Source organism: Rhincodon typus, chromosome 4, assembly GCF_021869965.1.
Source record: "Rhincodon typus isolate 14 chromosome 4, sRhiTyp1.1, whole genome shotgun sequence".
Classification (NCBI taxonomy): Eukaryota; Metazoa; Chordata; class Chondrichthyes; order Orectolobiformes; family Rhincodontidae; genus Rhincodon; species Rhincodon typus.
Window position 1 is genome coordinate 11,198,671 of NC_063335.1, and position 27,543 is coordinate 11,226,213.

At 40.5% G+C, this 27,543-nt stretch overlaps 1 protein-coding gene across 1 annotated transcript; it reads left to right on the plus strand.

Moving 5' to 3' along the window:
- The first annotated feature begins 3,711 nt into the window (after positions 1-3,711).
- On the plus strand, positions 3,712-27,543 carry LOC109933032 (tumor necrosis factor receptor superfamily member 11B-like). The gene is made up of 4 exons (XM_020532053.2): positions 3,712-3,820; positions 20,644-21,028; positions 24,402-24,617; positions 26,898-27,543. The coding sequence occupies exons 1-4, from the start codon at positions 3,791-3,793 to the stop codon at positions 27,176-27,178; spliced, it is 912 nt and encodes a 303-aa protein (XP_020387642.2). The 5' UTR covers positions 3,712-3,790; the 3' UTR covers positions 27,179-27,543.

Below are 27,543 nucleotides of genomic sequence, written 5' to 3' on the forward strand. Positions count from 1 at the left end.
TCTGAAACGTCAGCCTTCCTGCTCCTCTGATGCTACTTGGCCTGCTGTGTTCATCCAGCTCTACACCTTGGTATCTCAGATTCTTCAGCATCTGCAGTTCCTACTATCTCTGAAACTAATGTCATATTATTTTTATGCTATTGTTTCATTGGTTCTGTTTGTTTTATTTGATTATTTGGTTCCCCCATGACTTTGTTCTGGCCTTCTAGTAGTTTGCTCCTATTTTCCATCACCATTATATTTAGTACAACTACTTCCTACCCACTTCCTTTGTTATCCTTTCTGATCATGTTATAATCTGCAATATTTAGTTGCTGGACCTGTTCTGTATGTAACCACATACCTGTTACTCCTACCACATTTTGTTCCTTGCTACTGATTCTCGCCACCAGTTCCTCTATTTTATTTGAACGCTACACACAATATTGTTCAGGCAGTTTAATTTTTCTTTAGTCATTGTTCCTTTCACTTTGTCTTAAACTTCTGTATATTCTTACACTTCTGCTTTTTATAATTATATTTGTTTCCTGAGCATCTAAGTGTAGCATTTTTCTTTACATTGATCTGACAGTATGATCACAATCTAGTTGTGCATGAATGGATTGGAAGGCCCTGTGATTGATGAAAACACAAGGCTCATCACCTGGGTGATTTGATCTGGTTAGTGAGACCTTAAATTTTGAGGGAAGCTACAATCGGTCCAGACTGCAGAACATATTCTGCTGTCGCAAGCTGTCAATGCGAAAAGTAATAGAAGTTTTTTTTCTTGTGTTGGCTTCAGACACTTGCTTGGTGGAACAATGAACAGCAGATTGACTGATGTCCCTGACATTCCCTATGCTAGCTAAGAAGAGGTTTGGGGCAAATTGACTAGATTGACAAGGGATTAGGAGGCTAGATTTTAACCCCAAATATGGGTCAGCTGGGGGTGGATGGAAAGGAAAAGTCCTGATATTTCTCAAACATGAACGTGCCTCTGATTAGGCCTATTCCAGTTTTAACATACGTCAAGGAGACAGTCACCAATCTACTCACACGAGGCCCAGTCATAGAGCCGTAGAACTGTACAGCAAAGAAACAGACCCTTTGGTCCATCTCGTCCATGCTGACCAGATATCCTAAATATATCTAGTCCCATTTGCCAGCATTTGGCCTATATCCCTCTAAGCCCCTCCTATTCAATTCCTCATCTAGATGCCTTTTAAATGTTGTAATTATACCAGCCTATACCACCTCCTCTGGCAGCTCATTACGTACATGCACCACCCTCTGTGTGAAAATTTTGCCTATTATGTCCCTTTTAAATCTTTCTCCTCTCACCTTAATCCTATGCCGTCTCATTTCAGACTCCCCCACCCTGCGGAAAAGACCTTGTCTATCCACTCTATCCATGCCGCTCATGATTTTATAAACCTCTATGAGGTCACCCCACAGCTTCCAATGCTCCAGGGAAGAAAGGCCCGAGCCTATACAGCATCTCCTTATAACTCAAGCCCTTCATTTCGGCAACATCCTTGTTAATCTTTTCTGCATTCTCTCAAGTTCAACAACATCCTTCCTATAGAAGGGCAACCAGAATTGTATGCAGTATTCTAAAAGTGGCCTCACCAAGGTCCTGTAGAGCTGCAACATGACATCTCAACACCTATACTCAATATACTGACCTAAAGAAGGCAAGCATGCTAAATGCCTTCTTCAACACCCTGTCCACCTGTTTCTCCACTTTCAAGGAACTATGAACCTGCACCCCAAAGTCTCTTTGTTCAGCAACCCTCCCCAGGACCCTGACATTAAGTGTATACATTCTGCCCTGGTCTGCCTTACCAAGATGCAATACCTCATATTTATCTAAGTTAAACTTTGTCTGCCACTCCTTGGCCCACTGGCCCATCTGATGGTGTACCACTTTTCTCTGAGATAATCTTCTTCAAGGTGAATGGGGTGCCAATCAAGGGAATTTGTGGATGGTACAAATTGCTCCCATTGGTAGTGTTTGTTTGTGAAGGGAGTAAATATTGAAGGTGGTGGATGCCAAGCCAGTAAAGTAGGCTGCTTTCTTGTGGATGGTGCTGAGCTTATTGTGCGGTATTGGAGCTGCACTTATCCAGGTAAGTGGGAAGTATTCCATCACGTTCCTGAATTATGCCTTGTAGATAGTAGAAAGGCACCTGCTGCTACGAGGTCAGTTACTTGTTGCAGAACTGCTAACCTCTGACTTGCTCATGTAACACCAGTTTTTATATGGGCTGGTCAATGGTAAATCCATGATGTTGAAAGTGTGGAATTCAGCAATGGTAATACCATTGAATGTCAATGGTTAGATTCTCTCTTGTTGAAGATAGTCATTGACTGTGATTTACATGGTGCAAATGTTACTTCCCTGTCTTCCAACTTTTGCAGTTCTTTTCATTGATAGCAGTCTAGAATCCTTTTAAATGTGTTGTAAATGGTTTCCTTTTAATTGACAGCAAGTTGAGGAGGTACGATAGAAATGTCAATTAGGTTGAGATACGCCTGTCTTTAGAGCTCATTTCCAACCTTTTTCTATCGACACCCTCCCATTCCACCTTTACCCCATCAAATCCTGGGCCGCCTCCAGTGCTGCCACCCGCAAACTGGAGGAGCGACACCTCATATTCTGCCTCGGGAGTCTACAGCCCAATGGCCTAAACATGGATTTCACCAGTTTTAAAATCTCCCCGCACCTGGCCTCATCCCATGTCCAAACCTCCCTCTCACCCCCACCTCCTTGACCCGACACAACCTGTCCATCTTCTCTCCCACCTATCCGCCCCTCCTACCTCACTGACCAATCTCCATCACTCCCAACCTGCACTCATCTATCACCATCCCAGCTACCTTCACCAGCCCCATCCCTCCTCTCTCTATTTATTTCCCAGCTCCCTTCCACATTTCTGAAGAAGGGTCCCAACCCTAAACGTCAACTTTCCTGCTCCTCTGATGCTGCCTGGCCCTGTTGTGTTCCTCCAGCTCCACACTGTGTTATTTCTGACTCCAGCATCTGCAGTTCTTACTGTCTCCCAATTTCTGGTAGGTGCCTGGTTTGCAAATTCGAGGACCTCTCAATGATCAAAATGGCTTTATCTCCATACTACTACTGGCTAAGATATTGTGCCAACATAACAAATATGATTTAATTCTTTCTTGCAGCATTAAAATAAATTGAAATCCGTTTATTACTCATGAAGCATAAACCTCGACTGTAAGTGCCATTCTAAGAAAAAGGATTCTAAATTAAAGAGAAGGGAGCAATGGGCTTGTGTATATTTAAGGCTGAGATAGATTCTTGATCAGTAGGGAAATCAAAGGTTACAAGAAAAGACTGGATAGTGACCATGAGGAATGTATGATAGGACATGCTCCTATTGAAAGGCCTACTCCTGTTCCTATTTCTTATGGTCTTATTGTTTTTGTTACATTTTAAAATTTAAGAAAATAACTCACTTAAACTCAATTTTTGCTTAAACTGTATTTAGTATTTAAGTTCAGGTTTCAAACCCCATGTCTTTCATCCCAAATTTCTGACATTAGTTTACTAACACTAAGTTTGACTAGAATATTAAAACACTGCTTATTATGTTAAATAAATATTTATATCTATAAACAAAAATGAGTGTAAATGTAACAATAATTGATGACCTTTGATGTTTTCTTCTATTCTATATGTTGGCATGGATTCAAGATGTAGAACTATATAAAGGGAGAAGTTAGTAGAAAAGATAATTATTTTCAGAGAAGTTACTTTTGGCTGTTCACTCAATTCACCGAAATGATTCAGATTTCTCTCTGCACCTACATGGTAAGTGCTGTACGGACTATTTCTGTTTATCATTAGTTCTTTCAACAGGATCATATGACAAAATGAATATGTATTCTTGTCACTTGTAGTACAGTTTATTAATAATGTTTAACATGAAATTGTTAATTTCAAGTCTGTAGTTCAAAAAAGTTTGTAGTTAAATTAATGACGATGTCATAAATTGAAAAGCAAGACAAAAGCTCTAACCAAGAAAATAAATCTGTTATCATATGTTTACTATGCAAACAAAGTAAATTTAAAACTAAATTTAAAAATAAAAAATTTTATTGTTAAACATGTCTTTACTCAAATGCTAGTCAAAATTGTACCAATCTATTAGATAATGTAAAGTCAAAAACATTAAGGAGGTAAGGGCATTCAGGATGCAGCTGAATGCTAGCTTGGATATGTCTGATTATTGGATGGCTGAGGTTTAATAGATTAGATGTTCTTCCTTCAGCCTTGACTTTTTCCAGTTCTATTCTATCTTTGACATTGCTATGTCTGATCAGAAACTGTGAATTTTATCTACGTTTGGACTGACCTTTATGCACTGTCTCATTTGCAGAATGAAAATTTCAAAACAGTCATTAAAACATCAAGTGCTGGATTGTCTCCAATGAACTGACTAACAAAAAGTAAATGACAACTACATTTTACAAGTTATTCATTCATTAATGTAATGATTAGCCCCTTAATAGTCATTAACAGGATCTTTGACAGCTCCAGTCAAATTTCCTCTAACTGTATCATTTATTTTCCTTGCATGGCAATGATAGAGGCTTCCTTATCTTTATTTTCCATCCTTACAGGGTCCAAATCCACCAGTATTTCCATCTGCAATATAATTTCACCAGCAAGTTTATATGTTTTTCACTTTGCTTTCTACATTCCAAAAGAACTCATCCTTCCAAGATACCTTTGTTCCTATTGCCACCTATCCTATTTTCCATACCTTTTTCTTGGCACTTCCATTTGCAACATCTGACCATTTATCTCCTCCTAAATTCTTATCTAGGATAGCAAACACTGGTCTTATTTTTGACAACAATTTATTTCTATTTATTACTAACTGGTGTGCTGTATTTATTGTGAATCGTACTCTCCTTTATACTGGGTAGATCATATTAAGGTTAGGTGATTGCTTTGAAAATACCTCGGTTCTGACCACAAGTGGGATCCAGGGCTTCCCAGTTCAAATAGTCATCCTAGTTTCATTCTGATCTCCCTACCATTGGCATTCTTGACTATTCAGAAGTAAGGTAAATATAAACTGAAGAACAGCATTTTAAGACAACAAGGTGCAGGGCTGGATGAACACAGCAGGCCAAGCAGCATCATAGGAGCAGAATTTTAACTTTGTTCTGGAAACTGTGTATGTCAGCATGTATGTAACTTCAGTCTTTATCTATGCTCATCATTTTCAACAATGCAGTTTACTGACCATCTTCATGTGCATTCTGATTTTGCTTTGAGTTTCGCAGTCCTTTCCTCCTTGTGTATATAGCTTTATTTAAATCTGACAAGGCTAATTGCCTCAAATATTCCTTGTGTTAATAATTCCCACTCTCTGGGTAAAGAAGTTTTTGCTGGATTGATTGGTATTTATTTTATATATATGGTCACTTGTTCTGGTGTTCCCAGTGAGTGGCAATACCTTCTGACATCTACCTCGTCTTACTTTTCATAATGTTAATCCTGTATTTTCACTACTGAGTTAGGAGCACAGATTTGGGAGATCACACAGAACTGCCATCCCAGCTCAGGAGAAATGTCCCAGAAGGTCTAATTTTCATTCTAGGTGGCCCAGTCTTCTACAATGAGAAAAGAAGCTGCAAGGTGTGCAGGTGGACTGTATGGAAGGCCTGCATCAGCACACTAGTACTGTATTGAAATTTAATAAAACATAAAACATCACTGCAGCCCCACTCACAGCCTTCTCACACATACCCCATTTGTGCCAACTCAAGCCAACAATGCACCCACTAATCTCTGTCTCTCCTCATAGCCGCATGCCAAACTATATCCGTCTATTCATTTTGCATAGACTCTTATACCCTCTGCATCAATCTATGCTCCATCCTATGACCCTTTATAGACCAATTCCAACTTAGTGCCAACTTATGCCAAGCAAATCACAACCCTTCGCTTTTACATCTACCAAACCAACTGATCTAGTCTCTCCCACGGACAGATCACAACACCAACACAGAAATGAGATAAAATAAAGTTCTATAAATTAAATTTCCTAAATTTCTGAAGCAGACTTTACTACATTAACAATACACTCATTCATAAAACCCATTTACTACATTTACATTTCTTCAACTTAATATTGCCTTAGGACACAAACATTTCATTCAAGTACACAATCTGTATTAACATGCAATCTAAACTCATAGTGTCATATCAAGAGTCCTATAACTACTTGTAGCTGTTAATCAAATTGGAGGCACTTTGCTGCGATAATGGTTGGTTATGAAATCTGTAATACAGCAGTAATAATGAGAGCCCTCAGGTATATGTCAACAAAAACAGTGATATGTTAAGCAATTCTTCCTTTTAAACATGACAGACCTATTTCTTGAAAGATTTAAAGGGCTGTCTAGAAAGCTTGACAATGTACTTTGACAGATACTCTTGACAATTTTGTCACATCTTCTTGACATTTTTGAAAAATCCACTTACTGGTCCTCTTGACACTTTTAACTTTTGACAGATTTATTCACTGTTCAAATGAATGATAGTAAATAGCTTATGCTTTCAATTTTAATCAAATTTTTGCATATATTTACCATTTCTAAATGGTACTTTGCCTTCCCTGAAGGGCACCTGATCTTTACCACAGGATTCCTGGGACCAGATCCCCGTTGGGTACCTTACTTCTCCAAGTGATACCCTGGCTATCCAAGCAAATCTACAAAACTTGCTCTTAACGGGTTCAATCTGCACACAATTTGTCATTAACTGTTGCACAAGCCCAGGCAGTGTGGTTCTCCATTTGATGACAGTCAATTATATTTCATTTTATTTTGCTAGAGAAAAGCAGAGAGGACAAACACGTTGGCTCACTAGGACTACGACTTTGCCATTATGCAGGGCACTGTAGACTGCACAACCATGCAGGCCAGTACCCACTATTCTGGCAGATGCATGATGTCTTCAATCTGTAGCATCCCACTGTGGTCATGGTATTTGAGCCACCATAGCAAACTGAACTTGTGGTTACCAGATAATAAAGGCTATCATCTGAGCACAAGGCTCGTGCAATGAAACCTGTGCTGCAAATAAAATGTGGTAGAACCAACAAAAAGTATTATTTTTAACTGCCTAGATTGTTCTGAAGGAGTCCTGCAGTACCTGGCAGAACAGGTCAAGATGTATCCTGGTCCATTACATGTAACCTTACCACCATAAGGGGCAGCCCTAGCTACCAACAATACGATAAATACTTCAGGAGCATGAAAAGGAAGGAGGAGCAGGAGAAAGAAGGTGGAGGAGGGTGACAAGATAATAAATAGACATCCAAACCATACCCTTTCTGCCTTGAGCAGTGTTCAATTACTGCCCTGTCTCTAACTAATGTTTTCTTCCAGATTTTATCCCTCCACCTGAAATTCTTTCTCCAAAATAATAAATGAGGGCTTCAGCAGCAAATGGACTGAAAAAGTGTCAAAGTCTGGATGATGTTAGGGAGGTGGAAATTAGTGATTAACATCATAATCACGTTGTTAGAAGTTCATCTCTGGGTCTAGTTTCTTCCTAAACTGTTACCAGGAAAAAGCTGAAGTCAATAGGTAGGGAATAGATTTTACAACAAAGACTGAAAATATTAGTTGCAGTCTTTCCAATATTTAACTCTTGGAACATTTTGCCCATCCAATTGACGTTGGACAATACTTCAGCTAATTGGAAGAGTTGAGAGAAATTGATCATGTCGTACATCTGGGTGTCATCAGTGTGCATCAGAAATTCAATGTCGTAACTTTGGATAATTTTACTGAGGGGCATCATATATGTGAGAAATAGGATCAGACCTACATTAGATCCTTTGGGAGTACCAGTGTTAATAGTGCTGCCTACAATTAGATAGATAAGAATGGAAACAAGTGAATGTAGTGCCACCCAGCTGGATGACAATGGGGAAGTGTTGAAGGAGGATGGTGTGGTCAACTGTGTTGAGTAATTTGTGGCTTTGATTAGGGTTATTTTGGTAATGTGGTGAGTAGAAACATGACTGAAGGGATTCACTTGTGGGGTAATGATAGCAAATTTATAGGAAAGACACAGTACACCTGAAGAGACAGAATTGTTAACAATATTGACTGACAAGGGGACCAGGAGAGGTTGTCAGCAGGTTGGTAGGAGTGAGGTAGATCGAGGTAAAAGTAGAAATCGTGGTTAAGGTGATTTCATAGAAGATGGGAGTGGAGATAGCAGAGAAAATAGAGATGGATTTGAGTTGCATGCTGGATGGGAACAATTTTAGAGAAGATTGGTCCATTGGGCTGGTGGAAGTTTGGGAAGTGACAGACTCTGCTGACTGCATAGTCTGATTCTTAGTGACTTTGAAATTTGTCAGCTGCTCACCCTTATTGTGGGATGTGAGGGTAGGAGAGATAGGGGAGAGGGGAAAAGAAGCTGATGGCTTCTTTTGCATTCCAGCTGGACTGAAGAGAGAAATCAATCATCACCATTTGATGTTCAACAAGATTACAATCAAAAACTGACCTAGATCAGGCATTTCAATATTGTGTCTAAAAGTGTGGGTGACAAGCTGCGAATTCTGTGGTGAGGTGAATAGGTCTCACCTCCTGTTTCCCTAAAATTTGTTGACTGTTGACAAGCATAGGAATGTCATCTGGTCAAATTTGTCTACATTTTTCTGGCTCCAGCAACATTCAAGGATCTTAACAGTATCCAGGACAAAGTGGCCCACTTAATTAGCATCACATCCATCACTTTTAACATTCAAGATCCCCACTACTGGCACACATTGGCAACATCATGAAGCATCTACAAACTATATTGTAGCAACGCACCAAATCCCTTTCAACAACACTTCCAAACCTGCTAGCTGGTAGAAGTTGCAGGTTTGGGAGGTGCTGTTGTAACTGGGAATACAATTGCTGTATGCTATTTCCTTCACAGGAGTCAGGATATTTAACCATTGCCAGTATCACACACTTAGGCTCCTGCTGCCTCTGGTTGTGTGATACTTTGTCCTGAAAGAGACAGGGAAGCATGTCAGTGGGTATAGTGCAGGCTGTTTGAGTGAGTTATGGTTGGATAGCTGGCATTGTGAGATGTGGGTATGAGGCTTGTAGTGATGGGTGAGGCTGAGGCGGACCATATAGATGTCAGTTATGGTTATTGATTGATTAAGAATGTTAGTAATTGAGTGACAGAGCTGTGTTGAGATGAGCAACCTCTGAGGATATGTCACTTGGCCACTCATTGTGAGATCATTGAAGGAGAAAATTACTGTAGATGCTGGAATCTGTACTGAACAAAAATGCTGGAAATCACAGCGGGTCAGGCAGAATCCATGGAGAGACAGCAAACTAACGTTTTGAGTCTAGATGACTAGTTCTGACAAATAGTCATCTGGACTCAAAACATTAGTTTGCTCTCTGTCCACAGATGCTGCCTAATCTGCTGCGATTTCCAGCATTTTCTGTTCAGTTGAGATCATTGAAGTTCTGTGGATTTGCACTCACATGCTTGGGGTTGACGTTGACCTCAATAGCTATCTGCTCCTGCTGTCTTCTGGTGATCCAGTGCCGTTTCAGTTGCAGGATACCACTCCTCTTTTGCACATCCTCCATCAAGAAAGAAAGACTTACATTTATATAATACCTTCACTACCTGAGGATAAGCCAGAAGTTCTTTACAGCAAACCAAATATCTTTGAAGTATTGTAATGCAAGGAACATTGCAGCCAATTCTATACACAGCAACTTTTCACCAACAGTAATTGTGATGATTGAAACAAGGTCAGCCAAGCGGGGCTATTAACCTGGTTCAATCCAGGAGTTCTGGCTGACAGACATAAACGGGAATGTCGGGGGTTCTGTTCACTCTGAGAGCTGGCTCTAAGGAAGCTGGATTAGTGTCAAGTACTATGCACATGTAAGTAATGGACGACTTAGATATTGGTCTTCATGGAGTTATTTCAACAACATGATAATCAATCATTAGTGCTGTTGATTGAAAGGCAAGCATTAGCTAGGGTTCCACAGAAAGATCGCTTGCCCTTTTTTGCGTAATGCCATGGGATTTTTACCACCCACTTGGCAAGGCAGAGCGAGCCTCAGTTTAACATCTAATCCAAAGATACCACCTCTGCTATTGCAGCACTCCTCAATACTGCATGAAATGTGAGCCTAGAATTTCTACTCTAGTATTGTGAATGCAAAACTTTCCAAACTGCAGGCAAGTATACCACCCATTGAACCATGGGTGACCGACACCTCCAGACAAGTGTCCAAAAAACTTGGAGCCTACTCTCTTCCATATTGTCCCAGGAAAAAAAAATAAATGTAGAATATTTCCAGAACCTGCTCCTGCCATGTTGTACATCCCTATAATGTCTGCAGATGGGCTTTAAGTAATGCTGTTATCATTAATTGATGCCTATCCCCCCATAACTTTGGGTCCTACCGAGATGTTCAGTCATTCAATAGCAATTAGCACTGGTTTCATATTGTCATCATGTAAATTAGCAAGCAGCATGAAGTTAGCATTGTTCTCACAACAGATTAATTGGGCATTGTGTTCCCATACTCATTTTAAGGTGCTATTGAATTTAGCCCTTCTGTTCTTTGTGTACAAGATGCTGAGAGGCATAGATAGAGTGGATACGCAGAGACTTTTTCCCAGGGTGGAAATGACTATTACAAGGGGGCATAATTTTAAGGCGATTGGAGGAAGGTATAGCGGAGATGTCAGAGGTAGGTTCTTCACACGGAGAGTGGTGGGTGTGTGGAATGCGCTGCCGGCGGTGGTAGTGGAGTCAGATACATTAGGGACATTTAAGCGACTCTTGGATAGGCACATGGATGATAGTGAAATGTAAGGTATGCAGGGTAGTTTGATCTTAGTAGGATAATAAGTCGGCATAACATCGTGGGTCGAAGGTCCTGTACTGTGCTGTACTGTTCTATGTTCTATGTTCTGTTCCTAGTCATGAGTCAACTGTACAATCCCTTTCCATTTATGTAGGATTTAGTCAGTTATAACTGTTAATTTACTCACTTCAAATCTATTAACTTCTTCACTGAGACTGAAATATCCAGGGCTGCTTTTACCTATCTTTGTAGGAGCCGATCAACACCATTGCAATGGACTCACTATTAAATTTATAATCCACTACCGTATTCCCCTCAGTATTTTCATCATCTGCGACTGAGGGCTGCTGCCTGAAACAAATTGGAGTCTGCGGGATTCTGGTAAGTTGGGCATTGATGACGCACTGCATGTTTATGGAATATTTTTACTGATCTTTAAACAGACAAATTCTATTATAGACACTCCATTCATTAAAACCAAGTGAAAAAGCAGGAAATGGGCCAAAAGTTAAGCCAGGAGGAAGAGGGCTGCTCTATGGGCATTATGAGAATCACTACCACCCTCGGCTGTTTGTACTTCACAGTTGCAACGATCTGTTTATTTTTTCCGATGTTCCTATTTTCCTGGCCAAATTAAATGTTACAAGTTTCACCACTGACTGCCCTGCATTTACACCTTAGAATTGTCATCAGGGTCTAATATCGAGTGTTCTTGCTTCACGCAGAACAATGGGAGAATATGAAATCCTGCCAGTTGGGTCTGTCAACCTCTATAGTTAATTTTGTCATCTGCTTCCTTCCATCAAAAGTGGGTCTGCATTGAGAGTAAAGTTTTGCAAAATTGATCCAGTGGAACCCATTATGTTTTAAATTAAACAAAGCAAGTCACCAGTTGATAACACCTCCTACCATTATATTGTATCTTCTTTTTTTGAGTTACCTGTTGACATTTTTCTTCTTCTAATGTTCTCTATTTCACAAGATTTTATGAAGCATTTATTATTACTTTATTATTTTATGAAGCTGTTATCTTTATTCCACACTGCCAATCCAAAGCCTCCTGCGGTTGTTCCTTTTTGCTCAATTCATTCATAACGTTACACAACTTTAGTTTCTCCCTAATGATAAGTGCCAAGCGCAGGGAAGATTGCAACTAACTTTCCTGTAATGTCAGATGTGGTTCAGTGGTGAGGGAATGAATTATCATTTAAGCTGAAAAAACAGAAACAACTCAATGATGAAAAAAATTACAGGTTGTTAAATGACCTTTTTGCCTGATGAAGCGGACAGGGAGGTGACATGGAAAGCTTGAGTGAACAGGATTTTCCTTATTGCTGGGAAATGGAATATTAAGCATCCGAGTCACTAACTGGTGTACTATATGTCGATTTTTATAGCACAAAGTGACTGCGAGCCACACCAATTCAGCAATGGAGTGGCTCACATCCTTGCGAGCGCGTGTTGGACCCCTGCACAGATGGAAAATCTGACATGGGGAAAAGGTTTCTCGTCAGCTTGCTCAAGAGTTGTCAAGAGACCTGTGCAGTCTCTTCTGGGAAAGCCTGATAGACCATCTGTCATTCAGGCAATTATGAAGCTACCAAAGGGCCTGTTCCTGGAATCAAAACCTGGTGGTGGATGTCTCAACCAGCCAGATCTGCTGGCCAATCAGACAGCATCATCGCTTGAGTGCCAAAGCACCACAAAGGAGGCCATGGCAGCTGCTGGAATTACACCCTCGGAGTTCCAGAGTCACAGAGAACTATGGACGATTTGCTGTGGAAAGGGAAGTGGGCTTCTTGGGTTAGGTGTACAGGGAGAGGTGGACAAGGAAGACTTGGATAGCTCTCAGTGGGCACACTCCTGCCCTATGTCCAGTCACTCAATCAGGCACTGAGTAGCTTTTTATCAAGAGACCCTTCCTACAGACAAGCTGCTTGCTCAGGTTGACCTATCAGGAATGCTACATGGCGATGGGGCCTGCTTGCACTTGGGTTAATCCCAGCAGTAGAAAGCTTGAGGCTCTTTCTGGTTCTGAATTGGCCTCTTCACAGGACCTCAGTTGGTGCCGTGCCAGAAAGGTCATCCAAGGGCCTTCACACGCAGGGAATGGAGTCAAAACCACTAACTCACTCAACTAATAACCTTCCCACCACACAGCTAACTTCCTTTAGTAGCAGAAGATGCCTCTTTTTTAGATCTAGTTTTTATTAAAGAAATTCATCCAGTAGTTAGTCAACTGTCTCTCTTGGGAGGCTGAACCAAGAAACCACATGAATCACTCTGGATAAACACAACTCTGTTCTCATATATCATTCACACATTCACCCAGTTAAAAGTGCTCTTGGATACATCTAATTCTCTCCATCTCTGATCTCATTCTGACCTATCTTACTCACTACCAGGTCAGTTGAGGGTTAGCCTTCTGGTGCAGTTTGACAGGAATTTAGCAATGAACTTCCACTATCCCCATGATGGCAGAACACGATTTGATTTTGACTTTTGCCTATCAAGTTTAAGTCCACTCCCCTCCCTCTCTCTTCGCACTCTGACTGAAATTTGCCTTCTGACCTATGTGTGGTTCTAACGTACATCATTCTTTGGCATAACACTGCAATTAACATTACATTTCACAGAGATACATTTGCATCATTTCTATGGGAACGTATAAACATAATCCAGCTGCTCTAGTTGTTTTGCTTGGATTTAAAAAATTGGACAGTATATCAGCGGATCTTTTACAACAGAATAAGATAGGTTGACAAGGAGCTGATGGTAGAAAAGCTATTACACTTTAGCAAAAATAAGTTCTTTGATAAAGGAAAGGACTAAATGATTAAAACTTCTGTGTAAAGTCCAGTTGAAGTGTGAACCAGTTTTTAAAAGATCTTTATAAATTCACATTGTATGTTTTAATGGCTCATTTCTCGATGCTGAAATTTTATTCTTTGTTATCTAATCTCAAGGGTAATTTCCTGTTGTTTTAAAAAAAGCCAAAAGTACACATTAACCAGGAGCATTTTGTACTTGGAAGGAGATTGCACCCTTTGATTGAATGGAGCAGGAGCTGAATGAAGAATGTAGGATAATCATGTTACGTAGATATTAGATAGATTTTGTGGGGGTCAGGTTGATAATGAATTGTCAGTGTTGTGACTGAGGCTGGAGAAATGCATCATCATTTTTGTCTAATGACTCTGCAGGGTGCATCATAAAATAAAATTAAAAGCAAAATACCCCACGGGCTGGAAATACTGGAATTTCTGAAGAAGAGTGATACCAGACTCGAAATTTTAATCCTATTTCGCTCGACATAGATGCTGCTAAATCTGCTGAGTTTCTCCAGCTTTCTCTGTGTTTGTTATCAAATAAAAATACTTCTTCCAGTTACCAGGATGACCGAGATTGAAACAAATATATCTGTCAACCAGGTTTCTTAATAAACACAGTTAAAGGTTAATTATCAAAATAAATCTTGTTCATTAAGATGCAGTAATTGTTTGTTATACACAATCAGTTATATAGATGTATAAATATTATCCTTGTAAATATGTACCCCCCCACCACCACATGCAAGCATACATACACTCTCTCTTCATGAAAAGAGAGAAAAAACAAATTTCTTTGCAGAGAAATTCAGAGGCTTCTGAAAAACAACACTGCTCACTGGGTTATTCTGGAAGAGTAGTGTATAGCCTGTTGCTCTGATGTTCTGGTACATGTGGTGAAGTTAATAATTGAGAGTGATTCTCTCTGAAATTTTACAGATACAGCTTTTTCAAGAAATACCATATTCAGGTATTCTTTCAATCACTCTTTCAAAAGTACAAATAAATTTCTCTCTGACTAAACCAGAGATTTTTCTTTTCGGAAATGGGAGAGATTAGTTGTTAAGCTTGTCTATAGCAAGCTTTCCTCCAACTCAGAACAAAAAAAAAACAAAGTTCTGAAGAACGGTCACTGGACCTGAAACGTTAGCTCTGCTTTCTCTCCACAGATGCTGCCAGACAGATGCTGAGTTTCTCCAGAAAAAAAAAATTTGTTTTTCTTCCACTGCTCCATTCCAACTTTCTCTTTGGCTTTTCTCAAATTCAATCGAAAAAAACAAACAACTCCCCAAGTTGATCACTTTTCAAAAAAGCCCCAGTGGGATCTACAGCAACGCAAGCAGTTATCACCAGCCACGTGATTTTTAGGAAGCCTTGTTAAATAAAACCCCCAGTGTCCATAGCAATTTTTCAATAATGAACGAAACCACTCTAGATATTCAGGTTTTACTCCATAAAACCTGAAATAAATTCCTTTTTCCACAATCCTTCAAAACCTAAATCCTTCACGCCATATTAAATGTATTAAGAAACATCTTCATAGCATTGGCATTTTCATCTCAAACCCATTGCAACCCAGGGATGTCAGGCACACATAGGTTAGCAGAAACCCTGAAGTTGCCTTCTGTTAGTCAGTACACTGATACTTTGTTCAGTTTAATATATTGTATTCACTGATCATACTGCAGTTTCCTTTACATTGAGAAGAGCAAACGGAGATTGGGTGACTACTTAGAAGAGCCACTTACTTTAACCCACAGCTGTAGCCACATTGTTTTGATCCCATATGATTATAATTCTCCACTTTGCTTCCAATTTGACATTTCTTTCCTGGTATTGCGCAGTGTTCCAATGAAGTATGTTGTAAGCTAGATAAACAGCATCCCATCTTTCAATTAGGCATTTTAAAGCTTTCCAGAGTCAACAGCGTGTTCACCAATATCAGACCATAATCTGTTCCCTCTATATGTTTCTTTTGCTGCCTTGGTTTTTATTTCTCTTGTTTTTTTTTTGTAAAATAACTACACAGAGGCCGCCACCAAGTCACCCTTTACTTACATGTGCATAGTACTTGACACTGGTCTGGCTTCCTCAGTTCTCAGAGTGAACAGAACCTCTGACACTCCTGTCATGGCTCCCTGATTGGACCAGGATAACAGCCCCAATCAGGGAATTCATATTCTATGATGTCCACCTGGCTGACCTCATTACAAAGCTGCACTCTGCTTTACTTTTGGACTCATGATTCTGTTATTCACAATTCTTTCAGACAAATCTTGGCTTCTCATTCTGAATTTTTGTGTCATTTCTTCTGTGTTCTATCAGGTTGCAGACTTTCCTTTTTGTTCTTTTTCTCGCTGTCTGAACCTCTCCTCTTTCATTTCAAACCTACAATTTCTCTAACCTTTCCTAGATCTGATGAAAGGCCATTGGTCTGAGACACTGTCATGCTTTTTCACTGGAATTACATTGGTATTTACAATCCCAAATATGCTATATGTTTGTGATAAGAATCTTTGACTGTTACCATTCATGGGCTTACCAATACCACTTTTTGGAAAATGTATGAGGCCACTCTTGCATGGAATTTGACAGGTAATCTGATTCTGGGAGTAATCAGATAGGTTTGTCATTGACCATAGTGATAACTGGGTACACATTGCTCAATAACACATTATTAGCCTTTAAGGGTGTACTGTACTGCCACCTTTGGTCAGAGCATTCCAGCAGGGAGGCTACAGCCACAGGATTAACATTGAGTAGGAGCAATAGGACTAAAGGAAAGGCATAAAGAGTTTTCTGAAGAGGTAACCGAGAGAATGGATAAGGGTAGGGCAATGGTCGTTGTCTATGTGGACTTTAGGTACCACACAACAGACTAATCATGAAGCTTAGATCACATGGGATCCAGGATGAGCTAGCTAATTGGATTCAAAATCGGTTTGATGGTAGGAAACGGAGGGTGATGGTTGAAGGTTATTTCTTGGACAGGAGACCTGTGACTAGTGGTGTGCCACAGGGGTCGGTGTTGGGATCTTTATTATTTGTTATTCACATAAATGATCTGGATGTGAATGTACAAGGCTTGATTAGTAAGTTTGCAGTTGATACAAAATTAGGAGGTGTTGTTATTAGTGAGGAAGATTATCAAAAATTACAGAGGGATCTTCATGAAATGGGGATGTGGGTTGAGGATTGGCAAATGCAATTCAATACAGATAAGTGTGAGGTGTTGCACTTTGGAAAGTCAAGCCAAGGTAGGACTTATACAGTAAATGATAAGATCCTAAGGAGTGTTGTGGAATAGAAGGACCCAGGAGTACAAGTGCATAGTTCATTGAAAGCAGCGTCACAGGTAGACACGGTGGTGAAGAAGGCATTTAGCTTGCTGGCCTTCATTGGTCGAGGCATTGAGTATAGGAGTTGGGATGTTACGTTAGTTATATAAGTTGTTGGTGAGGCCGCAACTGGACTATTGTGTATAGTTTTGATCATCCTGTTATAGGAAAGACATAGTTAAACTGGAAAGTGTGTAAAGAAGGTTTATGAGGATGTTGCCAGGACTTGTCGGTCTGAGTTATAGGGAAGGTTAGCCAGGATAGGACTTTATTCCTCAGAATGTAGGAGAATGAGGGGTGACCTTATTGACGTGTATAAAATCATGAGGGGCATAGACAGGATGAATGTGTATAGTCTTTTTCCGAGGAATGGGGAATTGAAAACTAGAGGGCATAGGCTTAAGGTGAGAGGGGAAAGATCTAAGAAGCAGAGAGTGGAGCGTATATGAAATGCGCTGCTAGAGAAAGCGGTTGAGGCAGGTACAATAGCAACATTTAAAAAACATTTGGATAGGTACATGGATGGGAGAGGTTTGGAGGGAATATGGGCAATTGGAAGTAGCTGAGTGGGCACCATGGTCAGCATGGACCAGTTTGGGCCAAAGGGCCTGTTTCCATATTATGTTACTCTGTGACTCTATGACTCTTGGCCCTCCTTTGTGTTGCCTGTACTCATTCTGCCCTATCATTCTGCTGGATAACAGGGGCTACACCCATGACTGCAAGCAAACAGACTGAAACTCTAAAGTCAGAATCAAGGCTTTAAGCCCATTTCACATCATTCTCTGTAGACTGCAGCAACTTTAAATAGCCCAGTAGCCACTTCTACAAACTCAGCAATAAGTGGTGCCTGAATTTTAGGTCCTACTATGGTCCAACAAAGATTCTGTGTATAATTTTAACATATTTTAACAGATTTCCATTTTATTTCTTCAGATACTAACCCAGTGATTTTTGTTTGTATTGTGATGGCCTCATTAATCTATATTGCTACTTTTAGTGATTATTGATCACAATCCCCCACTATCAACATCCTGGGGTTACCATTGACCAGAAGCTGAACTGAACTAGTCATACAAATGAAATGGCCACAAGAGCAGATCACAGGCTAGGAATCCCATAGCAAAGAACTCACTTCCTGACCTCCCCAAAGCCTGCCCGCCATCTGCACTGTACAAGTCAGGAGTGTGATGGAATATTGCCCACTTGCCTGGATGAGTGCAGCACCAACAATACTCAAGAAGTTTGACATCATTGAGGACAAGGTAGCTTGACTGATTGACAATGCATCCACAAAGATTCACTCCCTCCATCACCAACACTCAGTAGCAGCAATGTATACCAACCACAAGATGCACTCCAAAAATCCTCCCAGGCTCCTTCCACAGCACCTTCCAAGCCCATGACCATTACCATCAAGAAGGATGAGTGTAGCAGACACATACCACACTCTGCAAGATCCCTTCCAAACCACTTGCTACCCTGACTTGGAAGTACATCACCGTTCCCTCACAGTCGCCGGGTCAAAATCTTGGAACTCCTTCCCTCAAGGCATTGTGGGTCAACCTACAGCATGTGGACTGCAGTTGTTCAAGAAGGCAGCTCACCACCAGCTTTTTGAGGGAATCTAGGGACGGCCAACAAATGCTGGCCAGCCGGCAATGCCCACATCCTGTGAGTGAATAGAAAATAAAAATTCCTTAGCTCCTTGTATCTTTCTTAGGCTATTATTGTGCAAGAATTACATGGCGTTGTTATTCCTGCTATCATAACGGACAGCTTTGTGTTTCATTGCTTTGAGATTCATTTACCATCAACATTCCCACTTTGTATGTTTATGAACATCTTTTATTATCTCGATTCATATGAGCACTCATATTATTGAAACTTTTCACATTGTCTTTAATTGGGACCTGACCAGCAAGAGGCAGCAAACTGATTTGAAACTCCTGATGTTTTTGACTCAAGTCAGGACAGTTAATGATATAAGGAAATAGTTCAGTCGGTTCCTGGCACAAGAACATCCAGTTGGTTTTGAAGCATCGGTATTCAGTCAATGAAAACACCACATTTGCCATAAGCATGCCAAAACTTGTTTCATTTATTTATTGATTTTCTCCTTTTCTTGCTGACATCCATTTCTATAGAAGATAGTGCACTTTCCTGTTGTTCAACCAAGCAGCCATTGTATAAATAAAGATATGCACATATTAGATAACAAGGTGTAGAGCTGGATGAACACAGCAGACCAAGCAGAATCAGAGGAGCAGGAAATTCTGAAGAAGGGTCTAGACCCGAAATGTCAGCTTTCCTGCTCCTCTGATGCTGCTTGGCCTGCTGTGTTCATCCAGCTCTACACCTTATTATCTCAGATTCTCCAGCATCAGCAGTTCCTACTATCTCTATGCACATATTAGTTATGTTCTAATGCCAGCCGATGTGATTGCTGGTCAAGTCAGATCACAAACTGAAATTTGCTTTGATATACCATATTGTCTTTTAAATTAACAAGGTTGTCTTTCACTGGAAAACAAGCATAGGCTGCTGCAGATCTGGTTTTAACAATAAAACAAAAGTTTGTAATGCAAAAGAAAAGATAAAATAGAACAAACAAAGTTATTTACATATAACAATTTGTATGATTTTAAAACACACAGCAAAATACAATATTCCATCTATCCCAGCAGCATCACTTTACAGTTCTCAAAAACTATAGTGAGTTGCCTTCTCTATCACAACTATAAATTTATTTGTAACTTTCAATTTTTGGTATTGAAAATTTAGTAGTCTCTTTCTTGAGTTCTTACACCACTGAGTTTAGTCTTTCTGTGCTACTTCAGGGTTTTAACCAGACCATTGTGGTCTGGAGCTAAAAAACTAAAATCCTTACACTAACGTAACTTATATCCTAACCAGAACCACCTCCTTTCTCTAGGTGCAAATGTTTCATGCATCTAACTTCAGCCAGAACTTCTGCAAACTAAAACCAAAAGCTTTCCAGGCTCTGTGTTTTACCCCTAAGCAAAAAGAAAAATCAATTTCTGATCATCCCAACTGAAAGTAAGCAAATGTTGTTCAATTTACACTGTCCTCTTGGAAAATTCTCTCACTGCAAACAAGTTCCCCATACCACTCAAGGAAGTCTCTCTCTCTCATACTTTTTACAAAAAAATACATGACTTCAGAAATACTGACAAGTTAATCATTAAACCAACTCATACATACAGACAAAAATCCATGTGCAATTGGTTTAAAATCTAAACTCTAAAATAAATAATATATAATTAAATAAATTACACACTTTGCACCACAGCAGCAAGCAACCAGTTATAGCTTGTTTCACTGCATAGCCAGTATGTCTGAGTGAAATCTCATCAGTAGCTAATGATTAACCAAATTCATTTCTAGGAAAAGTCCCAAAATGCCAAGCAGATGTGGTTTGACATTAACCTGTATAACTTCAGGAGAACAATATGGACTGTACCTCAGAATGAAGAGAGGAGAGAATATATAGCTGAATAAACTGTATAATCTGTTCAGTAGAAAGTTTAACATGACAAAACTTAACACTTTATTTTACTTTTCAGCTTTCCATTCTGCTGGTAACACAGCTGATTGATCACATACAAATGGAATCCTTCCTTATCCCTGTCTACCAGCATTGGGATGATGAATTGGCTCAGTATCACATATGTGAGCAATGCCCTCCTGGTACCTACAGAAAGACACACTGCAATGTAGAAAAGAGGACTGAATGTGCATCTTGTCCTGATTCACATTACACAGAATATTGGAATTACCTGGATGAATGTCAATATTGCAACATGTTTTGCAAAGAATATCAGCATGTTAAACACGAATGCAATAGCACTCGCAACCGTGTCTGTGAATGTATCGAAGGTCACTACTTTGAATTTGAGTTTTGCCTAAAGCACTATAAATGCCCACCAGGATTTGGTGTAAAGAGGCTTGGTAAGCAATATATTAGTATTTAGAATTATACCATGCAAAATATTCAATTTTTTAGCTTGTTTTTGTTGCTGGTTAAAATATATTTTAATTCCAAACTCCCCATTCAGATTGTTGCCATGTAATATTTTTCTGTTGGGATAAAAATATTCTGAGTCACACAAGATTGTCATTACTACCGTCAAAATTACGCTATTAGCACATGCTATGACTCAGAAGGGCTAAGCTGTCCTTAACAAGATTGTTTCCATCTCCCCTCTCCCACCTTTGCCAGACTCACACCCTCATTCAACTCCATTAGAAATTGTTTGCCAATGCTGTTTCTAACAGTGGTGTTTGAACTGAATAGACCAGTGCACAGGGGGAAGAAAATGGGTGGAAGATGTGGGAAGACTGACTCTCGATACGCTGACTCTTCTCTGGAAGTCATATTGAACGTGGTGAGGGGCTGAATGGATGCCATCCATCCTGGAGAAAGAGAGCAAGAGATCAACTCTAGAACTGAAGCAGACTTGCTTGGAATTTGTAGAGGCTGTGAGCAGCAGGAGTATGATGCTAACAATCTGGAGTTGGCACCAAAACTGTTTAATCATCTTATTAGGTCAGGAAAGGTGAGTGACATATCATTTCCAGACCCTCACTCTCTGACCTCGTGCTCAGAACTCCTCTGACAGACACACCTGGCAGTTCCATGATTTATTTCTTTTCTCCAGCAACCTGCTCAAATCTCCATCTGAGCCAGCAACATTCATGCTCACCTAATGATCTCTGATACCCATCCCTCACGGTCACCATCCAGCAAAGTATTCATTCCATCCTCTCCACTTCTCGCACTTGTATCACTTTTCCTTCTCTCATTGCAGAGGAACAGCTGATGATTCCAGGGAGAGGTGGAAGGCCAGTGCTGGACCTGCAGCAGTTGCCACCAGGACTGTATTAGAGGAGGATGCACTGGAAATTAGCAGAGTGGCAAACAAACTTGACATCTGTGATGGAGAGATGGTGATGACCCAGAGAGCTGGTGATAGCATTAGAAGATGCACTGTCACTTGCCACTTACCTGTCACACAGATTGAATTGGTGTCATCACTAACTAAATTGTCATGATATACACTATGTTGAAATTGTGGTTATCTCAATACCAGCACCAACTCATGCTCTTCATCTCCCACAGGTTCCTAAGTGTGGCAGAGGAAATGATCTTGGACTAACCTGAGGAGTCTTCAGATGATGTCAGGCACTCTGAGCATTCACTGTCACATGACTCATTTGTGTCTGCCACCTGATACACACTCAGATTGGTGGTTCCTGCTTAATAGATAGGCAACCTGATGAGGACTGCACCATATGTGAGCAGGACAAGGTGCTGAAGACAAGGACATTGAGGAATGACCCCAGGACAATTCAAATTCTAATTGGCTGGAGCAGCAAAGGGAAATGCGTGTGCCTCTGTCAGTATTTCCAGAGGCAGTGTGCACCTTTGGAGAGTGATTGGAAGAGTCCATCTCTAACATCAATTCCGTGATCTCTCTCATGTATTTGTGCTGTTTTTCACTTCTGTTGAAAGAGCATCCACCAGCGTGGGGAATCAGCTGTGCCTGGTCATTGAGAGGATGCTGGCCCAGGCAATGGCCTGTATGCTCTGACTGTCACTTCACACAGGACGGAAGAATGTGTCATCTTGGAGGGTCAATGCTATTGCAGCTGAGTGCTCTCTGCTTCTTGACTATCAGAGAACAGCATGTGGATGATGAGAGGGAAGGTAAAAGAACTGGTGCAAGGCAATGGGGACTCTTCTCAAGGAATTCTCATTTCCCATCACTTGTGTCTCCCCCAACCCTGGACAGAATTACACACGTTGATGCCTGCCCTGGTGAACAACTCTGCCCCTGCACAGGGGCAGGTGGGACCATTGGCTGTTTCCAGAACCTACAGGCCATCTGCTACAGGCATCTCATGTCAGGCAGGAGCATTTGGAGCAGCTGCCTATGGTTCAACCGAAGCCAGAAAACTTTGCTGGTGTAGCAGTAACAGGGAGGTGGAAGAGGAAAACTGAAAGTCTGGCCCAGAATGATGGAATCATTTTTGGAGCTTGAACTCAACTTTCCAGGGCAAACCAATTAAAATTTACCACTGAGCTCTGTATCCTATTAGGGCCAGCAGGATCACTATCAAAGAAAGGTTTCTAATTGAAGAGCATAGGTAAGGAAAGCTCAGCAGAATTTTGATTTTTGAGGCAAAGCCAACCTCTGGAATAGAGAGGTCTGCAGGGATGGCTGCTTCTTGGCTCTCCCCTCTCTGAGGGGCTATCTTTCCATTCTTTTATGGGATGTGGTGCCAGTGGCTAGGATAGCATTTACTACCCATCCCTTATTGCCCCCTTTCCAGCTGGCTGTCTATCTCATTTGCTCCTCACCCTCAACATATTGAAAGCCGACAGCAGGGAAGTGCAGCTCAAAGTGAGTAAAGTGCTAGGCAGGCAAGATGCCTTACAAGAAGACGATTAGCTGACAAGCAATACAGACAGCCTCTGAGAGAGGAAGTGCTCTGAACAGCTGCGTCCCTCCTGACAGAGGCTTCAGTTCTTCAATGTAACTGATAAAAGCCTGTCAGCTTGACTGATATAGCTAATTTCACAAGGCCCACATTTTGATAAGTTACTAACAGGTCAGGAAATAGGTACAATGCTTGAAAAAGCTAGGAGTTACAGCTAAAGCAGCTTTTGGTTGGCTTTTTACCACCTCAATGATTCCTTAACTACTAATCCAAGGATTTTACCTATTCATCTTCAAAGACACCTCAGGGAGTGGCAGAAGAAAATGGGACCATTTGGGATCTTCCGCAACATCAGTTTCCAGAACTTTCTCGCACTACTTTAGTCTACACTAGCCCGTGACAGCCTGAGAAAATTCTATTCTTAAAAATAAAACGATAGTTGCGCAAAGGACCTGTTGTTGTTTGTCAGTCCCGAGTATGTAAGTCTGAACTTAATGCAATTGAAATGATGAACGTTTCCAGCCAGTCTGAATGTTTTAACTGATGGGCTAATTTAGATTAGTAGGTGCTTCAGCCAACCTCCTATCTCGGGGATAGGGGCACGACCACTGCACCACACGAGCCCCTTCTGGCTCCCCTTTAAATGCATCTATGTCATTCACATCAGCCATGGTGGGAAACTCTAACCACTCTGGCCAAGAAAAAAAGTTTCTCTGGAATTGCTCACTAGATTACTTAATTGATAAGAAATTTTGCCAGGATTACTGGATGCTACAGACTAATTCTATTACCGTTTTAAATATTGCCTAGTGAAGTCAGCTATTGAAGAAATTGTGGCTTGTTTTGTCTGTATGTTTATGACTTTCCAATTTCTTTCCAGGAACTCCATATTTCAATACAGAATGCATGAAGTGTCCAAAGGGCTTTTTCTCAATGAACAGGTCTGCCATCCAACCCTGTCAAAAGCACACAAACTGCACTGCACTTGGCTTGAAACAGATTCTCAGAGGAAATGCATTTCAAGATAATGTGTGCCAGTCATGTCAGGACAGTGAGGCACCAAACTCAGTGTGTTCTGACCTACTTTCAAGGAAAGGTAAATATATTTGTCTCCAGAGGCGTACATAAAACACCACTTCATAACATTTTATCTTACGGAAAGTATCATGATTAGAAATATTGACAACTAGTTTGAATCTCCATTTATTCAGAAGAAGTTAATGGCCGACTTAAATACCAAGTTGAGACATTCATTTAATTTAAAACCAATTAATCCAACATGAAGTATGTGGCATGGTCAATGAAATTTAATTTTTTTCATAGAATAGACTTTTCACAGAATCCGTACAGTGTGGAAACAGGCCCTTTGGCTCAACAAGTCCACACTGACCCATCCCCTATAACCCACCTAGACTCCACATCCTTGAACACTACGGGCAATTTAGCATGGCCAATCCACCTTTTTGTGAGTAAATTTGCAAGTCCACCATGATGCAGACTACTTACAGAAAATGCAAGCTATGCAATATGTGAACGCAAATTTGATTTCTATCAGAAGAGATTGGAGAACTACATTAGGGTGGGTCACCAAACTGGACATGCAATTTTTGTTTTGTCATAAAAGCATATTAGTCCAGAAAGACTCAAAAATTCATTAGCTTGATCTTTAACATGCTGCAGTTTAAAAAAAAAAGTCATGGGATGTAAGCATTGCTGGTTATATCAGTTTTTATTGTCTCTGTTTAATTATACCTGACAAGATGGTAGTGAGCTTCCTTCTTGATCCACTACAGTCCACTTGGTGTAGGTACACCCAAAATGCTGTTAACAAGGAATTGCTAGCATCTTGAGTCAGCAACACTAAAGGAATAGCAATATATTTTCAAGTCTGGATGGCGTGTGGCTTAGAGGTACACTTACTGTGATAGTGTGCCCATGTATCTGCTGCCCTATCCTTTTAGATGATAGAGGTCATGGGATTGGAAATTGCTCTCTAAAGGAACCTTAGTGAATTATTGCAGTGCATTCTGTAGCTAGTACCAGAGCCTGGAACAGGGGGCATATGTCAGGTTCTGGGGCTCTAGGGAGGCCACTGTGATCAGGTTGGGGGCTGGGGACTGAGATCAGTGGTAATACTGGGTTGGTGATTTCTTTTCCTGTCCCTTGATAGTACACATAATTGCCACTTTTCATTGAGGCTGGAGGGAGTGAATTTTGGAGGGGTTTGCTAGAATGCCAGTCAAATGGGCTGCTTTTTTTTCCCAGAGGATGTCAATTTCTTGAGTGTTTTTGGGGCAGCACTCACCTGGGCAAGTGGAAAATGTTCCATAGCAGCCTGATTTAGGTCTTGTAGATGGTGGACAGACTTTGAAGAGTCAGGAGGCCAGTTCACTCACTGCAGAATTTCCAGCTCTGACCTTCACTTGTAGTCACAGTATTTATATGGCTGGTCTAGTTCAGTTTCTTGTCAATGGTGGGTCCCATGATGTTGATTGTGATGGTATTACCATTGTCAAAGCAAGATGTTTGTATTCTCACTTGTTTGCGATCATGCATGGCACATATGAGGCGCAAACATTAATTACTGCTTACTAGTCCAAACCTAGAATATTGTTCAGGTCTTCAACACAGTCTACTTCATCATCAGTCGTGTAATTCCTCAGTCTAATCCATCTAACCTTTCCTCTTGATAGGGACATAAATTTAAGCGAAGGGCCAGAAGGTTTAGAGAAGATGTCAGGAAACACTTTTCACCCGGAAGGTGATGGGAATCTGGAAGTCTTTGCTTGGAGGGCCGATAGAGGCAGAAACCCTCATAACATTTAAAAAGTACTTAGATGTGCACTTGTGCTGCCAAGGCTATAGGCCAAGTGCTGGAAAATGGGTTACAGTAGTTAGCTGGCTGCTTTTGACTGGTGCAGAGTTGATGGGCTGAAGGGCCTCTCTCTATATGGTTGATATATATGACTCTAATTGAGCCACATTGTCCATTTTAACTTTGCCCCCTCTTCCTGGGTGTAAATAATGCACAGAAGTGGTTACGCTCGAAGAGTTAACTTACTAATCATTGATACTTCATTCCCACCTAATATGATTTTCTTTTTGCCAGTTTTCAAGTTGACTGTAGTCTTCACCATAGGTCTTTTGGGAGCAAACTGAAATGTATAAACTGTGGCCTGGCAATATAACTTTTCCTGCAATGTTATTTTGACAAGACGTCAAAGGTGGGTATTTCTTTTTATTCTTTTTTGCGCTAATGTCAACTGAAGATCCACTGCAGAATGGTAATGTGGTGAACACAGCTTTATGTGACTGACGTTTCAACCATGAAATTGATCAATAACATAATCTTGATAAGTTTTCTTATTTCCTATAGAAATTGCACTCTGTGACCAGGCAGCCTTTAAATTTATCGCTCGTCAGAAACTGACACTGAAACAGTTGAGAATGCTGTTGGAGAATCTGCCTGGGAAGAAAATAAGCACACAACATTTGGAAGGGGCTAGGTGGACAAGTTCAGGCCGGGTTCAAACCTTCCGACTTCTGAAACAATGGAAAGTTGCAAACTTTCACTTGAATACTGTGAATGGTCTAATGCGTGGCCTGAAAGAAGCCAACATGCATAATGTGTACACAAAGCTGCTGCACAGGCTTTGAATAAACAAAAGTAGTGTGAATGTATTGGAAAGGGAGGGAAGAAATGAAGTGTGACAGCACAGCATCAAATTTAGCATCAGAAATCTTACTGTTAATGATTGTTTGCTGACAGTGGCACGTTACCACATTTAAACGATTACAAAAAAAGCATGCTGTGTTAGGAATACATGTCAGAATTAAAACTGGGTTCTGATTGCCGAAAACTACTGTCAACACTGTGAATTAGATACATATGCAGCAAATCTCTGAATCTTTGCTCAATCTTATCCACATTAAGTCGATAATCTTACATTTACCGTTGATTTATAGCAGAGTAGAAGGATTTTTTGTCAAATGCATTTTAGAACTTTTATATTTGTGTACCT

Bases quoted from the DNA above. Each gene is read 5' to 3' on its own strand.
- LOC109933032 (XM_020532053.2), top strand. From the start codon at position 3,791: ATGATTCAGATTTCTCTCTGCACCTACATG. The intron at 21,029-24,401 runs GTAAGCAATATA...ATTTCTTTCCAG, and splicing joins ATTTGGTGTAAAGAGGCTTG to GAACTCCATATTTCAATACA. The intron at 24,618-26,897 runs GTAAATATATTT...TATTTCCTATAG, and splicing joins TGACCTACTTTCAAGGAAAG to AAATTGCACTCTGTGACCAG.